General features: G+C 35.7%; 1 protein-coding gene across 4 annotated transcripts in view; it reads right to left on the bottom strand.

The window, feature by feature from the left end:
• Positions 1 to 8802: 8802 nt before the first annotated feature.
• The window catches only part of LOC136026170 (RING-type E3 ubiquitin-protein ligase PPIL2-like), a 193602-nt gene continuing 181343 nt past the window's right edge, over positions 8803 to 21061 (bottom strand). For 3 of the 4 annotated variants that reach the window (XM_065702490.1, XM_065702489.1, XM_065702488.1), the window contains 3 exons: positions 16504 to 16713; positions 11998 to 12223; positions 8819 to 9015 (listed from right to left, as the gene is read on the bottom strand). In XM_065702490.1, coding sequence (XP_065558562.1) covers positions 8924 to 9015; positions 11998 to 12223; positions 16504 to 16713 — 528 coding nt within the window. In that variant the 3' untranslated portion in view covers positions 8819 to 8923. Of the gene's footprint in view, positions 9016 to 11997; positions 12224 to 16503; positions 16714 to 21061 lie in introns of all 4 variants that reach the window. The other variant, XR_010617224.1, reaches the window with a different exon arrangement.

The following is a 21061-nucleotide window of genomic DNA, read 5'->3' as shown; positions in this document are numbered from 1 at the left end:
CAGTGGAATGGCAAAAACGAGGTTTGCCACACGCACATATACTAATCTGGCTACATAAAAAAATTACTTCGAACGAAATTGATGATGTGATTTCCGCTGAAATACCTGATAAAAATGTCGATAAGGGGTTACATGATATTATTGTAAAAAATATGATACATGGACCTTGCGGTGCACTGAACGAAAATTCACCATGCATGGCCAAAGGAAGGTGCACAAAGCAATATCCTCGACTTTTAGTATCAAACACAATTACTGGCAATGATGGTTACCCACAATATAGAAGAAGATCTACTGAAGATGGCGGTAAAACAGCAATAATAAAGAAGCGTAACGGTACCACCATCGAAGTAGATAACCAGTGGGTTGTTCCATATTCCCCATTATTATCAAAAACATTTAATGCACACATAAACGTTGAATACTGTAACTCCGTAAAGGCAATCAAATACATATGTAAATACGTCAACAAAGGCAGTGACATGACAGTTTTTGGCTTGCAGCCCGAAATCAAAGATTTCGACGAAATCGTACAATATCAGGCTGGAAGATACATAAGCAGTAATGAAGCTGTTTGGCGAATTCTTTCATTTCCGATACATGAACGTAGTCCAGCTGTTGTTCACTTAGCGGTACATTTACAGAATGGTCAACGTGTTTATTTCACGGAAACCAACGTGCAACAAAGAGCCCTGAATCCACCGGATACAACATTAACAGCTTTTTTTTCGCTTTGCAAAAATGATTCTTTTGCAAAAAAACTGCTGTATACTGAGTTTTGATTTTACATCAGAAATTTATAACTACACTTTAGTTATTATAGAAGATTTGTGCGTACGTATGGCAAACAAACCTCTTCAGGATTTGGGAATGCCTTCACCTAACCGTATCGCTGCTGTTTCGACATGTGTAGAATTGGATCGTGAACAAAGTTACATTACGAGTGATCTATTGTCGTATGTACAAAATAACATTTCCAAGTTAACGTCGGAACAAAAAGACATTTATGATACGATAATGCATTGTGTCGATTACAACGTTGGAGAAATTTTCTTTTTGGATGCGCCAGGAGGTACTGGTAAAACGTTTGTGATAAAACTGATTCTGGCATCAATTCGATCAAGAAATGATATAGCGTTGGCAATTGCGTCGTCCGGAATAGCCACAACATTGCTGCCTGGTGGAAGAACTGCTCATTCCGCGTTGAAATTGCCTCTGAATTTGCATTCTACAGAAACTCCCACGTGCAATATTTCCAAATCATCTGGGATGGGTAAAGTATTGCAGCAATGCAAACTTATTATTTGGGATGAGTGCACAATGGCACACAAAAATTTCTCGAGGCTCTGGATCAATGCTTGAAAGATTTAAGAGGGAATTCGAAACCCTTTGGCAGCACATTAATATTGCTTGCGGGAGATTTCAGGGAAACATTACCTATAATACCTAGATCAACTCCTGCAGACGAAATGAATGCTTGCCTGAAAAATTCTAATTTATGGGCACACGTAAAAATATTAAAATTAACTACAAATATGCTTGTCCGATTGCAAAACGATGACTCTGGTCAAACATTTTCAGATCAATTGCTGGCAATTGGAAACGGAAAGCTCCCAGTAGACTCAATTTCAGGACGTATACAACTACCTGCTGATTTCTGTAATTTAGTGACGTCCAAAAATGAATTGATTGAAAAAGTATTTCCGAATATTCTAAAAAATTATAAAAATAATAAATGGCTAAGTGAAAGAGCGATTCTCGCACCCAAAAATATAGACGTCCACGAAATCAACAATATTGTTTTGACCAAGATTCGAGACCAGGCAGTCCTTTACAAGTCAGTCGACACAGTTTTGGAACCAAATGAAGCGGTTAATTATCCATCTGAATTTTTAAATTCCATAGATCTTTCAGGGTTTCCACCACACGTGCTACAACTAAAAATAGGCGTACCAATAATACTTTTAAGAAATATCAACCCACCAAAGCTTTGCAATGGCACGCGACTTGCCGTAAAAAAACAATGGAAAACCTAATAGAGGCCACAATCTTGACAGGGCCTTTTGAGGGTGAGGCTGTTCTTATTCCTCGCATTCCCATGATTCCAACGGATCTGCCTTTTCAATTTAAAAGATTGCAATTCCCAATTCGATTAGCATTTGCAATCACCATTAACAAAGCTCAAGGTCAATCATTAGAAAAATGTGGTATAGATCTTAATACTGATTGTTTTTCCCATGGACAATTGTACGTTGCATGTTCGAGGGTCGGTAAACCTGACAATCTATTTATATGCAGCGACAATTGGACAGCGAAGAATGTTGTATATTCGCAAGTTTTACGCAGTTAATTTGTATTGTATCTATCTATCTATCTATCTATATAAAAACGAGTTGTGTGTATGCATGTTTGTTTGTTTGTAAAAAGAGCGTTTGCATATGACGTCATTATTAGTACATACGGCTTTGTATATGCACAGACAATGGGAAAGCCAAGAATGTTGTATATTCGCAATTTTTACGTAGTTTGAAACACATATATAAATCTATCTATATTCACAGGTGGGACACAACTACAATGGCGTGTAACTAATATGGCGCGTAACGACTTACGCGCGCGGGGGGGCTTAGGGGGGCGCGAAGTGCCCCACCAACTAGGTGTTGGGGTGGCGCGAAGCGCCACCCCAACAGCTAGTATTCTATGATTTTAGCCTTCTTTTCTTTTTTTATGAGTTTTAACTACGTTTTTTTTAATTTACCACCCGCTACAACTAAAAACTGTATAACTACATAAAATGACAATTTCATTAAATATTTATAACTGATTTTTCGTATATTTAAAAATGAATATAGTTTTGTATAAACTTCCATTTAATCAATTAGAACAATCAGATTTGATTTTTAATTTTTCTTGGTAGTTTAATGCTCTTAAAAAAATGCACGAAAATTATGTTTTTAAACAAGACAGGTAGAAAATAGCATTCCCCTTTTAGATAAATATAGCTGTTAAAATCCCATCAGAAGGGGCAGATCATATGGTTAAAAAGCAACTTGGCGACAAAAAGTCATATTTTTCATAATATATCCACTGAGATGTAGCTTTTACAACCTGTATCGGTTACAGCATTCACTACTGAGAAAAAAAGACTTGGGTTTAAAACTCCTCAAAAGAGAGAGTGAGAGAAAGAGAAAGGGAGAGAGGGAGGGAGATTTAGACACAAAAGCTAGAAGATCATCATATTTAATAATCTTTATACGGAACAACTTATTTACAAAGTCTCTTCTTGCACAACACAGGGGGTAACATTCACCAGTTGCTAAAATCAAAATTGGATCTCACTTCCTATCTTTTTCTTAGAAACTCCTATTTCAGCTTCACGTGCATCCAGGGGTCTCCTAAAAAAGAGAAAAAGGATTATACAAACTGAAATTATGAAAGTTATATCAAAATATAGAGAGTTGTCAACAATTTACTATTTCGGCTAGTGTAGGAATATTACAAGTAAATTCCTTTTACTTTAATTATTGTTTATAAAAGTTCTGTTTAGCAGTATTTAGTAAATTTTTTAATGGGCACCTTAATCTGTAGAAAGCACATCAACACATCACTTGACTTTTTGTTATATCTGCTTGTTATATAGCCTCATACGAATTCTTTACTTCAAGTCAGTAGTATCCAATAGATTTGTTTGATTCATGATATGTTTGACATAACCTCAGAAGAAACGATCATTTGTCTTTTCTTTATATTTATATTGTAGCCTACTCCTCATTTTTTGAGGGAAATAAAGAAAATAAATAAATAAATAAATAAAAAGGTGTTGGCCATAGAGCTAGCCTATTCCTTACAATCTGTTGGTCTGGAAAATCTTGGTTGAAGAACTGACAAAGATTTAGTCTCAAACGTGATAATGTCTTACCAGAAACTAATGGTTGGCTATAAAGGCCCATCAGCAACGGTATTTTCCTAATACTGAGAGTAAGGATCCAAGAAGATCGAGAGAGGACTCATTCGAACAAAATCAAAAGTTTAAGTGCTTTTTTAAGTTACCGAATCGAATGGAGGGCAGCTAACCCCTTTCTCATATCTTCCTTTTCCCCAAAGACACCAAAATAAAATTGTTAGATAACCATTTAACACCCCGCTCTTTACGCTGAAGTTTTTCACTGTTTTAAAAAGTAGATTTGAGAGAAAGAGTCAAACTTTAGCACAAAGAGCGGGGCTTTGAGGAGGGAAAATCCCCTTTCATATACGGAGTAATTTCTGTTCGTTTAAAGTTTTAATGTCGCTCCTTACTTTCAGTTAAAAAGACTTGTTTTTTATTTAATATATATATATATATATATATATATATATATATATATATATATATATATATATATATATATATGTATATATATATATATATATATATATGTATATATATATATATATATATATATATATATATATATATATATATTTATTTATTTATTTATTTTCTTTATTTCCCTCAAAAAATGAGGAGTACGCTACAATATAATATAAAGAAAAAACAACTGATAACACTTACAATCAAAACGTATCAAATATTGATCGAACACTTAAAAAAAAAAAAAAAAAAAAAAAAAAAAAAACTTGCTAAATAGATTAGCCTATAAATCATGAAGAGCCAGAACTGTTACTAAAAAACGGAAATAAATTGTGGCCTAAAAGGCTAATTTTCGCCCTATCTTCAAATGTTTTATATTTTTTCTTTATACAGACTACAGGATCCTTCACATTAAGCTTTAAAACAATCTCAGTGTTACTAAAAGAAAGGGGGAAACCAAGTAAAAATTTACAAAATTTAAAATAAGCAACTTTAATGGGCGAAAGATCAGAAGGTCTGAAATTTCGGAAGAGGAGGGACGGAAACAATACGTGAGGCAGAGCAACAGCGCTATACATACGACCAAGGACGTCCCGACGGTAAAGACCCCGAAAACGAATTAAAAGACCAAATGCCTTGCGTAGTTTCATCTGAACATGCTGAACCAGGACTGGTTTGAAATCTCTTTTCGAAGCAGCATAAGGTAATCCCAAATAAGTGACTATTGGCGACGACTGAAAAATAACACCATTGCCGCAATCGAGAGTCGCCCTGACATTATCCTCTAAACAATTTACAACAAAAAATTGACATTTTTCAAAACTGATAGAAAGGCCCAAACCTTTTAAACAATTAATTAAAATATTAAAATTAGAAACAAGACTAGACTTGGACCGGCTTAGAAGGATAATGTCATCAGCATATGCAATGTAAGACAGATTTCGAGATAATGAAACAAACGAGCAGGAAAGAGAATTAAGGGCAGTAGCTAAACAAGAATTGAATATATAAGGAGAAATAATTCCTCCTTGTCTAATTCCTCTACCCACTTGAATTAATTTGGACTGAGATGAAGACGAACTCGGACAGATACGGATCTTTAAACCAGAATACCAAGAGCGAAGGACTCGTATGACAGCTAGGGGCAATCCAGCATGGATTAAAGTGAGCAGAGCGGATGCATGAGAAATGTTATCAAAGGCCCCTTTGATATCAATCAAGAGGGCGTATAGCGGTTGACCAGAGATTCTCGCTTCTTCAATAACTTTGCTGAAAGATGCATGGGCATGGTCACATCCCAAACCTCTCTTGAAACCAACTTGATTAGAACCAGTGTCAAGAATTTCAAGAAGATCCTTCAAACACAACTCAAACACTTTCCCAATCATAGAACCCCTAGTAATTGGCCTCCAGGAGCTACAAGATGACAAGTCTATTTTCCCGCTCTTAGGAATAGGCGTAACTATGCCAATATAGAATGACGATGGTACTAAACCATAAACCATATATATATATATATATATATATATATATATATATATATATATATATATATATATGTATATATATATATATATATAACTTTTTTTCCTGGCTTATTTAAGAGTTCTAACCGTTATTACCTTTTTCATTATTGTTTTTATGTCAAATTCTAACTATTTTTTAAAATTTCCTGTTCAGAAATTTTTTGTTCGCAAATGAATTAAAATGGCCTCATTTTTTCGCAAATTACAAGAGATTATTTATCTTTTATTATCATAATAGTGTGTTTTAAAAATATTCTGATTCTTACTTATAATTGCTGAATTCAGGATTTAGATACTTTCCAATTCCTGATTCCTTGTAAAGTCTGTACACCCCAGGTTCAGTTTTTGGGCCGTCCAGCCAGTTTGGCTTGCTGCTCGAGCTCCTCTTTAGCCAACTCTTCAGCTCTTACTTCGGCAACCTGTAAAAGACACCTCAAATAAGAAAACCAACCAAAAAACAACAACTTGGAATATAATTTAAAAAGAAACAGATACAATTTTTAACCAAAAAAAATATTGAAAAATAGTCAATGCTAAAAACTAATAAAAAAGTCAACTTATTGCAGTAAAAATCCATCTGAGACCCACACAGCAACACAAAGCTGCGTCAATTTCGAGGTTATTTTCATCTGAAGGTTGGCCACCCATTGGCTGCTTTACGAGAGACAAGTTCAAAAACCAGAAATTCCTGGTGTTTCTAGACACGGTTTGATCCATTAAGCCATAATAAACGGGGTTGGGGATCAGAAAAAAGATAAGCTGCGGTTGGGTTCGTTAAAAGAAGGTCTATCTTAAATGATCACAATCATTTTAGATAGCTCATTGGTTTACAGTTTTCAGAAGGTTGAGAAACAATGATACTATGTCTCAGGGTACGACATCCTTTCCGAAAAGAGAGATTGTAGACCTGATTATTCGTAGAATACGGCTTTCAGGGTAAAACAAAAACTTAAATAAAAGCATATGCGGTAAGGCCGTAAATGCATTATACGGAGATTTTGACAGTATGCAGAATATGGCCGAGTGTATTAAAGCACCATTTACTTAACAAATATGGTGAAAGCGGCCAAGCGACGTCACTATGTAGGCATTCTAAAGTCCTCCTAGGGAATCTCTCACAGGAAAGATTCTTTTCAATGCAGATTTAAAAGAAAAACACATGCAAAAATTATTTACGTGAGTCCATTGAGGGACTAGTCCATTAAGGGACTATTAAATAATAGTCAATTATTTACTTAGTCACAATTTAAGAATTAAGGATGATAAATAGCCAGAATAAATGCGACAAGCAGGATATTCTTCTACGCAGAATATTGCTTACAAGTAAAAATACAGCAAAAAAAAAGAAGAAAACAAGAGCTAAAAGCTCATATGGCACTTGTGACGAGGCGAGAAGAGCTAAGAGCCAAGAGATCATATGGTATGAGCTCTAACAAAATTCTATGAATCAATAGATTAATTTAAAAAGGAAAATAAGAGGCTTAATGCCGGTCAGGATTTAAAATAAGAGCTCTGAGTCACGATGTCCTTCTAAATATCAAAATTCATTAAGATCCGATCACCCACTCGTAAGTTATAAATACCTAATTTTTTCTAATTTTTCCTCTCCCTTTAGCCCCCTCAGATGGTCAAATCTGGGAAAACTACTTTATCAAGTCAAATTGTGCTGCTCCCTGACATGCCTACCAATTTTCATCGTCCTAGCACGTCCAGAAGCACCAAACTCGCCAAATCACTGAACCCCTCCCCCCAACTCCTCCAAAGAGAGAGAATCCAGTACGATTCTGTCAATCACGTATCAAGGACATTTGTTTATTCTATCCACCAAGCTTCATCCCGATCCCTCCACTCCAAGTGTTTTTCCAAGATTTCCCCCTCCAACTCCCCCCCAATGTCAAAAGATCTGGTCGGGATTTGAAATAAGAGCTCTGAGACATTGATTCCTTCTAAAAATCAAATTTCATTATGGTCCGATCATCTATTCATAAGATAAAAATACCCCAATTTTCACGTTTTCCAAGAATTCCGGTTTCCCCCTCCAACTCCCCCCAATGTCACAGGATCTGGTCGAAATTTAAAATTAGAACTTTAAAGCACAAGATCCTTCTAAATATCAAATTTCATTCAGATCTGGTCACCCTTTCGTAAGTTACAAATACCTTAATTTTCAAAATTACCCCCCCCCCCCAATTCCACCAAAGAGAGCAGATCTGGTCCGGTTATGTCAGTCACATATCTTAGACAGGTTTCTATTCTTCCCATCCAGTTTCATCCTGATCTCACCGCTTTAAGTATTTTCTAAGATTTCCGGTCCCCCCAACAGCCCCCCCCTAATTACGCTTGATCCGGTTGAGATTTAAAATAAGAGATCTGAGTTACGAGGATCTTCTAAATATGAAGTTTCATGAAGATCCGATCACTCCTTCGTAAGTTAAAAATACGTAATTTTTTCTTATTTTTCAGAATTAGCCCCCCCCCCAATAGAGCGGATCCGTTCCAATTATTTGAAACACGTATGTAAGAATTCTGCTTATTTTTCCCAACAAGTTTCATCCCGATCCCTCCAATCTAAGCGTTTTCCATGATTTTAGGTTCCCCAACCCTAAACTCCCCCCAATGTCACCAGATCCGATCAGGATTTAAAATAAGAGCTTTGAGACACGATATCCTTCTAAATATCAAATTTCATTGAGATCCGATCACCCGTTCGTAAGTTAAAAATACCTCATTTTTTCTAATTTTTTAGAATTAACCCCTCCCCCAACTACCCCAAAGAGAGCGGATCCGTTCCGGTTATGTCAATCATGTATCTAGGACTTGTGCTTATCTTTCCCACCAAGTTTCATCCCGATCCCTCCACTCTAAGTGTTTTCCAAGTTCTAGGTTCCCCCCTCCCAACTCCCCCCCCCCCCCCAATGTCACCAGATCCGGTCGGGATTTAAAATAAGAGCTTTGAGACACGATATCCTTCTAAATACAAATGTTTGTGCTCCTTCAATAACAATATCTTCAATGGGTCTGTCCTTATTATCCGTTTCTATCCTTTCTATAGCTGACAGTGTTTCCATGCCGCCAACAACGCGACGAAAAACTGTATGTTTGCCATCCAAATGTTTACAGGACCGAAATGTGATGAAGCTAGAATAACCACATCAATACTGATTAAAATATAAATTAACACAAATTACGACAGAATTAGAACGTAATTACAATGACAAAAACGCCTTACAGAGGACTGAGTTTCGATGCGAATAAACTGCATTTTGCGCTATTTCAAAGCACCCTATATCCCAACTTAGCTAAAACTTGATATTTTTCAGTGTATTTAAAAACAGTGCTACAATGTTGGTAAAAGTCCACAAAGTGAGGAAGTAAAAATTGTTTTGGGCAAAGAAAAATAATAATTTACAGCCGAACAGAATAAAAAAATTGTTTAAAATTAGATAAAATAAAAAAAAACTGTTCATTTAGCCCAATTTGGCTAAAGATTTTCGCAGTTTGGCTGAAATAAAGCCTAGCAAGCGACCCTAGTTTGGTTGAAAAGCTGACTGTTCGCCGTATTTCGGTAATTACAGAAATATTCGAAAAAAAAATCAATAGCAACAGTGAGTCGAATCAATTGTATTTTGTTTTAATTAATTATTCTTTGCATTTGCTCAAAAGTTACCTTAATACTCATTACGAATTCGCTTTATATAGCTCTCCTATTCATTTTACAAAAAAAACGTTTTGAATAGTTTAATAGTACTAAATATTTTACCCAAGAGTTTGGCAGTCAAATTCAGTCATTTGACTGTGTCTCAAAATCCTTTTTTTTGAACGCGACCCTCTTTACCACACACACACTACCTGTGCTAGTAGCAACAAAAATATTAAAAAAATGGATATTAATAAAAACACATCCATTAAAAATATCCAAATTTCATAAATACGTGAGTTTTTGAAAAATTATAGGTTTAGCATAAACTCAGGTCCGGCGGGGACATTCGAAGTCGGAAAGCCAAGTAAATATCAGACAAACTTTGGCGCAGCCACACTACCGACCAAAAGATGAAGTCAGAACAATTCCAAGCGAGTTGTTTTGGTTGTTCCCAAAAATGGGCCAAAAAAATAATTTCCTGATCGACTTGAAACTCATAGCTGGAAGTTCAAGGATCACGGGCACCCAATGCAAACATGGAAGAAAAAGGAAAAGAATACTGTTTCATCCAAAAGATGATAAAAAAATACCGGACAACTTAAAAAGTCCCTGCGTCAAAAATACCCCAATGTATAAAGAAACTGGAAAGGATGATTGAACAGAGATTGGGTCAGGGTGCACCGATTAGGGGAGGGGACATGGGAGGGTAACTACCCCCTAGATTTTTGTTCCTCTATTGTTTAAAAAAATATTGTATCTTCATTAAAAAATCGGGGGAAAAAACTTCTTGCTCCCCCTACATTTTTGTGATTATCATCCTCATTGGCCTACTAGGAACGATTTGACAATTATTTAGAATAGGTGCAAACTACATGATTTCCATAGAAGGGGGGAAGGTAGGGCTTCCAGAGAATATTTGCTAGCAGGCCATTTGATACTTCAAAAAATAAAATATATGATGATTCGATAGCTCTAAACTAATATGAACAAGCTAATATTAAAAAAAAAATCATAGTATCCAAAAAAAGTAACGTTGCAAAAATTCAAGCTAATAAATAATAATAATGTGTATATATGTATACTTCGAGAAACTTGAACCTCAGAGCTAAAATTCAGAAATAATTCTAACAAGTGGCAGCCCTGGGCCAGAGTTTCAGAAAAAAATATATATGAAAACACTAGTTAAAATGACAAATATAATATCCTACAAAGGAATTCGGAAACCTTTGTGTTGCGAAGTGAAACGAGAAAATTGGGTTTTTAAGATGCCTGAATTTTTGGTGACTTTACGGTTTCATCTCAAAATTTTTAAAAGAGCAGAATTCTTGGACGGTTCTTACAGTTTCCTGCAAAATTTCGAGCCGGTTTAATTAGATTATAATGATTAACCAGTAAATTTAAACATGTAATTTGGATTAGGAAGTACGCGCTCTTCGAATACTAATGACCTATTCTACTAGTTAGTATAGAATAAAGAAAGGTGGGGGGGGGCCCATTCCCCTCTTCCTAAATTTCAAGACTTTTAGCAGTTTTTTATGTAATTTTAATGCAAGTTTTAAGCTTGGAATTTATTCTAGTATTTTTAAATTGTTAATCGGGATTTTGCGGTTTCTTTCTCCATCCCTCTCTAGACCTCACCCCGAAACATATGGTGATATAAAAGAGGAAAAGAAGGATTTATTACTCATAAATATGTACTAAGAAGTTTGCTTTATTTTCAGTGCTTTTCGGCTGTCACGTATTTTCCTAGGCAAATCGTATTATTAGGCAACGTATTTCTGGAGAAAGTCCAGAAAAGAGCAACAAGGATTATACTCCGAAACCGCAACATACCCTATGATCAAGCCCTCGCGAAACTGGATTTATCTCCACTTAAAGTCCGGCTTGAACACCTGATTCTGCAATTTGGAAAATCCGTCTTAGCCAATTCAAGCCCCCGATCACTACTACCCTAACCAGCCCCTCCCAATAGTCGAACTCGGTTACAAAATAAACTTCTACCCCTTGAAATACGTACTAATCGTTGGGCCAACTCATTTGTGCCTTTCTTCACATCGATTTTCAATGCTGAGCCGTAGTGTGTGATTTTTTTTAAATGTAAGAATTTGTAAAAAAAAAAACTAAATTTAGCTATGCTACGATAGTTTTTAAATCTCTCTCTCTCTCTAATACTTATACAGAGAACACAAATCTTGTTCATAGGGAACTTATTAATAGCAAATATTATTTACGAGGAACATAAAACATTACTTTTCAAGTACCAGGAATAATGAAAATGAAACCTGATTGTTTGAATTAGTTAACTGAAGCTTCCACAGCCAGAACCATCCTTTCATCGCTACTATGCCTAAAGGTTGTATCCACATTTTCCAAGTTCTGAAATAATTGCCAAAAAATCGTGTATAGCGCTTACCATACGAAAAGTGAAACCGTAAAAAAAAACCATGCCAAACAACATACAATGAACATAGCGTTATCACCTTTTTTCTTCACATAGCTATAGCGTACTAAGTCATCCTCAATACGTTCTGCAATGTGGAGTGTTTCTGGTTCCATTGAAGTGGATGTAAACCCAGCAGCAACTCGTCCAGTTGAATAATGAGCTGCATTGAACTTGTCAAGCAATTTCTTCTCTTCCACAATTTTCTCAGGTGCTTTGTATTCCCTATTCAACTCTTCTAGGGTATCACGAGCTTCGTCACTGATCTATAACAAAACAATTTCCATCAATGTACAAAGATAAGCTTACACACCGTGCATATTGATGACAACCCGAGTTTTTCGAAACAACCTAACTTTGATACAGGATAAGGGATTACTTTCCAGACAACATATTAATATAGTATATTAAACTATATTGACACATATGTTACGTTAATATTTAATAATATAATTAGTAACAAATTATTATGCTAATAATCTATCAATATGTTGTTGTATGGCGATATATTAGATAATACCAAATAATAATAAGAATAGGTAGGGGTAACAACCTTCTCGTGGCACCCTGAGAGTAGTAGGCGCAAATACAGACAAACTACTATTAATTCCGGTGGCCATCCAGCGACTGGCCGTCTTCCCCATTGTCTGATCACGAGCCAGGTTATTTTGTGGAATACGCTGCCGAGCTTGGATGGGAGAAAGCCAGCAATGGGTGCCAAATCAAAATTGGGCTGGATAGACGAAGTACCAGCCGTTGCAAAAGAACAGATCCCTTGGGGGATAATTCAAGGTGGGGTAACGAACCTCTTTTGCTTGTGCTGGTTCCGAAGATCAAGTGCCTCTTGTTAGCTGGCGGGTATCAGTGTGACTCTACCCTCTCTTTTGAGTGGCAAGTATTGCCTATCCTAGCCGGTCTGAAGGTGGCGGGTGGAGTTCTTGAAACGAGGGAAAGCAATGGTGGACACCTTGACGTCGCCAAGGAAGGCTCTTTTACAAAAGGGAAAAGAGATAGACATTCCCTACCAGGAAATGTCACATTCAAGGGGTGGGCATAAATAGCCCAGATGGTACTGATGCTATAATTATTTATTTATTTTTGGCTGTGAATGCAATAGCCTTTATGGCCTTGCCCTCAGCTCAATTTTATGAGTCCATACATAATAATAAGAATAATAACAGTAAATAATAGTATACATACAATATTAAACCTACGCTCTACATTTAATTGCACAACACCATGCTCACCAGCGTCCTTACAGATCTGGACACCAGACGTAGTATTCGCCTGCACCACCTCGCATGTGAAAACTGGAGCGAATTTTGCTCCAGCAATCGTACTGCAGTCGATCCGCTCTTCGCCCTGCCATAACATTTTTCTTTTAAACAAGTGTCAGTTATGTGGAAATTTTGCATTGAGAGCCGTGAGGAATAAATTATTTAATAATTTAATTTAATTTAAGGTACGTCCCATATGTACTTTTTCAAAGCAGCGTCAAATGGTGAAACCAGGAAACTTCCGAGGTTTAAATAAAAAATATTACCAAAAGATACAGTCCTTATTTCATCTGAACCTTACACACTGCGTAAACACATTCCGTGGAATTCCTTACAAATTTTACACTTTTTTCTATAAGCCCTCCCATTCGAGGTATTTATGAAAAAAGTTCCAGTTTTCGTATACATTACTGTATTCATACTACTACGATTGAAAGCTCATCATACCAATAAGTCTCCTCAGAACACAGGCACGCATACTTCTCCTTCACCCACCTTATTTAGAGCTTTCCTCTCCAATCCCATACATTAAGGTCCTACTTCATTTAAATCAGCGCTTATCATTTTTCCCCGCACTACTCTAGGACGTCATGCTTTCCGTGACCAACAGAAACCTCCAAAACTTGTTTTTATTATAGGGTGTAATCATCTGCTTCAAACCATATATACAACCAAGAGCGTGTCCTCAGTTTCGGGGGAAATAATATACTACTAAAAACAATTCATTGCACCCTAAGGACATTTGAGGCTGAAAGAGCACAAGAGAAAGTCATTTCCTCAGTTAGAAGTTATATTAAATGTTGCTATTTTTCGACCGAGAGAGCTGTGGTCAAAGGAATTCAAGGCACGGCTAGAAACAGTGGATAATCTCCACTTTTTTATTCACTGTCACCGGATAATTTACGCTTTCAATTATATATTGTTATTATTTTTCTTATTATTATGCATGGACTCACAAAATTGAGCTGAGACCCAGACCAGAAAGGTCACTGCAGTGGAGTCAATTCACGAATACATAGGGGAGGGGGAATGTATTTTTCAAAATATGGGAGGGGGTGAATTATTTACGATTTTTTAATGAAAACACCAAAAAATAATATATTTAAATGAAAATACAAAAAAGACACTTTTCAAAATTCAGACAATGGGAGGGAGGCTAAGTTCCAAAACATGAACCTGTCTAAAATGAACCCCAAAGTCATAAATTGTGATGTGTACATCATTATTAAATAAATGGCACGAATCACAGCCAAAGAGGTCATAAAGAAAAGAGTGTTAATGCTCATGATATCACCAAAGGTGTGTCTAAACATCCAAAGGAGCTGGTGGGTAACGAAGGTTAGCAGAAACAAGTTTCGCTTAATGCTGGTTTGCAGTGATGTTGTTAAACCATAAAAGTCTCACTTCAAGTTATTTTAATCAGGTAGCATTTTGGAGGTGAACAAAAAAAAATAAACATCAAGATACAGATGTGAATGGCTCGATAGAACAACAAGAAGAAAGTGACTATCCGAACGAAATTACCAACCAATTTGCTGAATGAGAGGAGAATCAAAATTCAAACTCGAATGCTGATGAAATTCTTCACCAAGCCATGGGCCTAGAAACCTGTTGATTATTTACCTATTTATCTGGCTTACATAGTTTAACAATCGTTACTAGGCAGTCTTCTTCTTCTTCTTCAGCAGGCGGGGGCTTTTCAGTCGAGACTATTCAGCCCTTTTCATTTTGACTCACTCTGCGAGATGGACAGAGCTACTGAGTTGGTTTGTCTTATTTATTTTGTATCTGCTCAGACTAGGAGTTGAATTATTAGAGAATATATATTGAGTTCTGTGCTCTGTTTGCAAGTATGGTCAGCAAGACTCTTGGCTGTTATTGAAATTTCGTGGTGTTTGAAGCATTCTAACATTTTACATTGCAGGGTATACTGTGCAGACGTCAGCATATTACAATTAAATAGGCAATTATCGATTGTTTCATTTTTAAGATTACATGACCTGCAAAGTGGGAAGAGGAAACTTCGCCACTTGAATTAGGAAGCTGATATGAAAACGTCTGAAAATTTAGCCCATTTGAACCTGACCGAATTCTATGATAAATCTTGGAAAGGTGCTTACTCGGGAAAGGTGATAGGGTTGGATTCTTATTATTTATCAGTACCTCTGGTAGTCTCCAGCGGTAAATATCTCTAATGGGGATTGGTGTCCCACTTGGCTGGCAGTCACTTTGAATCTTCACGTGCTCTTCTTCATCTTCAGTAAAATGGGTGGGAATTTCGTTCGAATGCTCACTTTCTTCTTCTTGTTTAAGCCCGATAAATAGAGCGATTTAGATCCTAAGCATAGCGTATGGACAGGTTTTACCTGGTAAACTAGGATTGAAATAAAAGAGTCTTTGCAGAAAAAATCACGGGAAGCGTCGGTTGACTTGCCCCCAACCGCGCAGTGCAATATCGGCCGAAGGTAGAGAATCAGAAGATAGCTACTTGCACTACGCAAACAATTGATCACCAAGCGAATTTTTTTTTCAGTTTGCAGTTTGTCAAGCAATTTTAATCCCAACTACTCTTTTCGGTGAAACCCTTCGAAAAAAGCATAATGATGCCCTCCGCGTGGTATATTTTAGATACTGTTAGTTTTTCGTTCACTTACCACATTGCTAACGAAGCAGTAGTTTAGAGGATAAATTTGACCTTAATATACCATCTTGAATAGATGGTCTTGTACCGTCTAATTAACGGTTATATTTATAACCAAACCAATAAATCATCTTGTAAATGATTAATACACCGTATTATAAATAAATGGCTTATGTACCATTTTAAATAAATGGTCGAAACTTTTGAATTTTGTTTTGTATGATCCTCTTTTTCATTTTTTCTTCCTGAAACGGTTAAAATGAATTTCGATTGAATAGTGGGTACACTCACATTTTTGTCGTCTTCATTTTCTTTAGTTCATTGTCCATTGTACTCTAGAATTTTGTTTTATTTCTAAGGCAAAAAAAAAACAGAAATAAAAATAAAATAGACACATATCCTACTATCCTTCAAAAACCATTTCCCGGTTTTTATATATAAAGACCCAAAAATTACCTCCCGATGATTGAGCCCCCTTTCCAAAAAATACACGGTGCGGTCCTGACACGGATAAATGAGTCCAGCGAGATCATATTACATAGGGTAGGTACATATTTCGAGGTTAAGAAATATAACATAATGCGTTTTGTATAAATCTGCCAGAATACCACGGCTCAGTCAGACTTACCATTTTAATTCTTGCAGCTGGATCGTATTCAGCTTTTTTCAACTCCTCATTTTCATGATTTAAGTTCTTTCGCATATGATGAAAGTTGGATATGTTGAATTTGCCAAGATTGTGCGGATCTTGAAGGGTTATAATGTCACTCCGGACGAAGGAGTCGTCAGTCAGTAAATCTTTCCAATTCCTTGACTTAATATTGAGCTCTTCAACTGCCTAAAATAAAGAATACATTAGGCTAAAAAAATAGGTCAATTTGAAATAAAATAGAATAATTTATAGGACAAAAATAAAATTTCGTGATTCTGGGAGGGGTGTATAGGTCTGAAGGCCCACTCCTCTCGTGAGCACCTAGTCCTAGCGACCACTAGATGTGCCAGTCCAGTTTTCTTTTGGGGATAAAGATCCAAAAATTTCTAGCCTGGCGTTGTCACCGCTGGGCCCCAGTACTCGACATGCAGCAGGCTTCTATGTATGGATTTTCATTATCGCTTTTCTTCAAATCGCAGACAATTTGCTGTCTTTTCATATTGTGTTCTTTTCAAAGATAAGTCCGATTTTTAACAACGATATCTACTAAGCTTCAAGCTTTTGGTTTTCATTTTTAAGGTTTTTGAATTGTTGTAATCTCTTTTTAAGGTATATAATAATATTTTTGTAATTACCAGCCGCCGGGCCCCGGCACTTGGCACGCGACTGGCTTCTACATATGGATTCTCATTGTCGCTTGTCTTCTAACCACAGACAATACGCTGTCTTTTCATACGAAGGTCTTTTCAAAGATATTTGATTTTTAAAGAAAGTCCAATTTCTACCAATTAAGCTTCTAAGCTAACTACTAAGCTTCAAATTTTATTTTCTTTTTTAAGGTTTCTGAATTGTCGTAATCCCTTGTTAAAATATATAGAAATATTTTTGCAACTACCAGATTTTGCTCTTTACGCAATTTAATGTCTTTTTATACTGCACTTTCCAAAATATTTGATTATAAAAGCAAGTCCAATTTCTAACAACGATTTCTCCTAAGCTTCAAACTTAAGGTTTTCTTTTTTATGGTTTTTGAATTGTTGTAATCCCATGTCAAAATATATGCAAATATTTTTGCAATTACCGGTCATTTGCTTTTTAAGCAATTTAATATAAACTTCTCCTTGAATTAAAACATGAAAATCATGACAGTTTACATAATAACTTTAACGATTCTGAAAACGATACATTTGTAGGGTAAAACTAAACTTGAAGAAACTTAATATTTAAAATCAGCGTAAAAATGCAATTCTTTTGATGTAACTATTGGTATCAAAATAACATTTTTATGTTAGAGTTTCGATTACTATTGAGCCGGGTCGCTCCTTACTACAGTTCGTTACCACGAACTGTTTGATAGTATGACTACATTAAAGTGATTAGTGCTATATACGAGAACAATATTGCTGCAGTTAAGGTAGGAAGTAAGCCTAGCAGCTGGATTGGTGTTGAACCAGGAGTTAAGCAAGGTTGTGTCAAATCCCCGTTTACATAGATTATTTTGATTGTACATGTCCTAAGGAACACAACAAATGCTAAAATATGGTTTTCCTTCGTTTCAAGAATGGAGAAGGCTGTAAGCCTCCAATTCTGATTCTAGTGGTCCATATTTTATTCAGATTGCATCTCAGTTTCGAAGGATTTCAGGCTTTTTCTTCGAAATTATCAAACTTTATTTTCGTAATTTCAGGTTATAATTAATATGAACCCGAAGATCGGTAACTATTTTTTGCAATTTGATAATAAACAGTTTCTTCGGCAACACATTTTTTTTTCGGTTACCACTAGCCGAGGTTCGCTCTTTATTAGGGTACAACTGCCTCTGTAACTATGATGACAGGAAAATAACAAAAAACTGAATACATATGAAGAGATGTAGACATAGAGGTGACCGAAGAAGGAATATATCCAGACAGTCTTCTTTTTGGACGTCCATGGAACTTTAAAGCCTCTAGTCTCACCGTTCAAAGAAGTTGGGGAAACTTAAAACAGTTGGTTCTTCGGCTATTTCACATTACAAAATGTGAAATTAAACACTATTAATGCCATTTATAGTTTTGCATCTGGCAAATTAATCTAAAAAAAACCAATTCAAAGAAAATTGGACGCTTGATTCATCTAGACTGCAACAAAATTATAGCTGAAATTCATCTTGGAAAAAAATTAATCATTATTTTTAAGAATAACTTTAAGTCAAAATCTAGTCAATGAACTAGGTCTATGTCAGCTACGAAAAATCTTAGAATTTTGAGTAGAGTATTTAGACGGCTGGTAGGCTAGCCGTTCTAGCAGAGTGGTTAGTATACTAGATTTGAAAATCTTTGGTCCGTGAGGATGGGGGTTTCATTCCTGGAGTTGCTGGTTATTTGGTTTGGAACGGGGGCCGTGGCGGGACTCAATAAATTTAGCCATATACAATCAATCTCTAAATGGGTACCTGAAGAAATCGAGGAAAAGTAAACACGAAAGATGTGCAAAAGCACAGAAAAGCTGGCCCCCCAACCTCCCATTGCACTTCCTTGTTGAAGGCCCATGAAATGGAGATTAGCACCGCCGGTAGGAACTGTGAAGTCCAATGCCGCATTCTTTACTTTTTTTTACCTAGTTGACTTTAAGCTGGAAGGCATGATGGCACATGCTTATGCTTTCTTTAAATACCAAAGACAAAAGAGCCCGAAAGACAAACACCCCAAAAGACAATTATGCAAAAGTTTTCGATCAAACAAAGTCGCAAAACGTTAGATGACAATAGCCTTTATGGCTTGGGCCTCAGCTCAATTTTATGAGTCCATACATAACAATAAGAATAATAACAGTAAATCTGGAAAGCAGCATTATGTAGTATTCGCCTGCACCACCTCGCATGTGAAAACTGGAACGAATTTCGCTCCAGCAATCGACTGCAGCAATCGTGCTGCAGTCGATCCGCTCATCGCCCTGCCATAACATTTTTCCTTTAAAAAGGTGTCAGTTAGGTCGAAATTTTGTATTGAGAGCCGTGAAGAATAAATTATTTAATAATTTAATTTAATTTAAGGTACGTCCCATATGTACTTTTTCAAAGCAGCGTCAAAGGGTGAAACCTGGAAACTTTCGAGGTTTAAATAAAAAGATATTACCAAAAGATACAGTCCTTATTTCATCTGAACCTCACACACTGCGTAAACACATTCCGTGGAATTCCTTACAAATTTTCCACTTTTTTCTATAAGTCCTCCCATTTGAGGTGTTTGTGAAAAAAAGTTTCACTTTTCATATACATTACTGTATTCGTACTACTACAGGCTCCCGTTCTGGTTCCCTTTTGCTTTCCCTTTGGAGCAGTTTGCTTTCAGGTTCCCTTTTGAGTCAACACGGATGAAAAAAGCTTCAGGATCATGTAAGTAAGTTTCAAATCATTTGAAAACAACTGTTATTTAACATAAAACTAATATTTAATATTTGTCTCTTTCAGGTTCCTTTTTGAGTCAACACAGATGAACAAAGCTTCAGGATCATGTAAGTAAGTTTTAAATAATTTGAAAAATATTGTTCTTTACCATTAAAATAATATTTAATATTTGTCTTTTTCAGGTTCCCTGTTGAGTCAACACGTACGAAAAAAGCTTCAGGATCATGTAAGTAAGTTTCAAATCATTTGAAAACAATTGTTCTTTAGCATAAAACTAATATTTAATATTTGTCTCTTTCAGGTTCCCCTTTGAGTCAACACGGATGAAAAAAGCTTCAGGATCATGTAATTAAGTTTCAAATTATTTGAAAACAATTGTTCTTAAGCATAAAAATAATATTTAATATTTGTCTTTTTCAGGTTCCCTTTTGAGTCAACACGGATGAAAAAAGCTTCAAGATCATGTGAATAAGTTTCAAATCATTTGAAAACAATGGTTTTTTATCATAAAACTAATATTTAATATTTGTCTTTTTCAGGTTCCCTTTTGAGTCAACACGGTTGAAAAAAGCTTCAGTATCATGTAAGTAAGTTTTAAATAATTTGAAAACAATTGTTCTTTACCATTAAAATAATATTTAATATTTGTCTTTTTCAGGTTCCCTTTTGAGTCAAAACGGATGAAAAAAGCTTCAGGATCATGTAAGTAAGTTTCAAATCATTTGAAAACAATTGTTCTTTAGCATAAAACTAATATTCAAGTTTGTCTCTTTCAGGTTCCCTTTGTAGTCAACACGGTTGAAAAAAGCTTCAAGATCATGTGAGTAAGTTTCGAATCATTTGAAAACAATTGTTATTTAGCATAAAACTAATATTTAATATTTGTCTCTTTCAGGTTCCCTTTGAGTCAACACGGATGAAAAAAGCTTCAGGATCATGTAATTAAGTTTCAAATTATTTAAAAACAATTGTTCTTTAGCATAAAACTAATATTTAATATTTGTCTCTTTCATGTTCCCTTTTGAGTCAACACGGATGAAAAAAGCTTCAGGACCATGTAAATAAGTTTCAAATCATTTGAAAACAATTGTTCTTTAGCATAAAACTAATATTTAATATTTGTCTCTTTCAGGTTCCCTTTTGAGT

Source organism: Artemia franciscana, chromosome 4, assembly GCF_032884065.1.
Source record: "Artemia franciscana chromosome 4, ASM3288406v1, whole genome shotgun sequence".
NCBI lineage: Eukaryota > Metazoa > Arthropoda > Branchiopoda > Anostraca > Artemiidae > Artemia > Artemia franciscana.
Note: the sequence above shows the minus strand (reverse complement) of the source record. Positions and strands in the feature narration are given on the sequence as shown.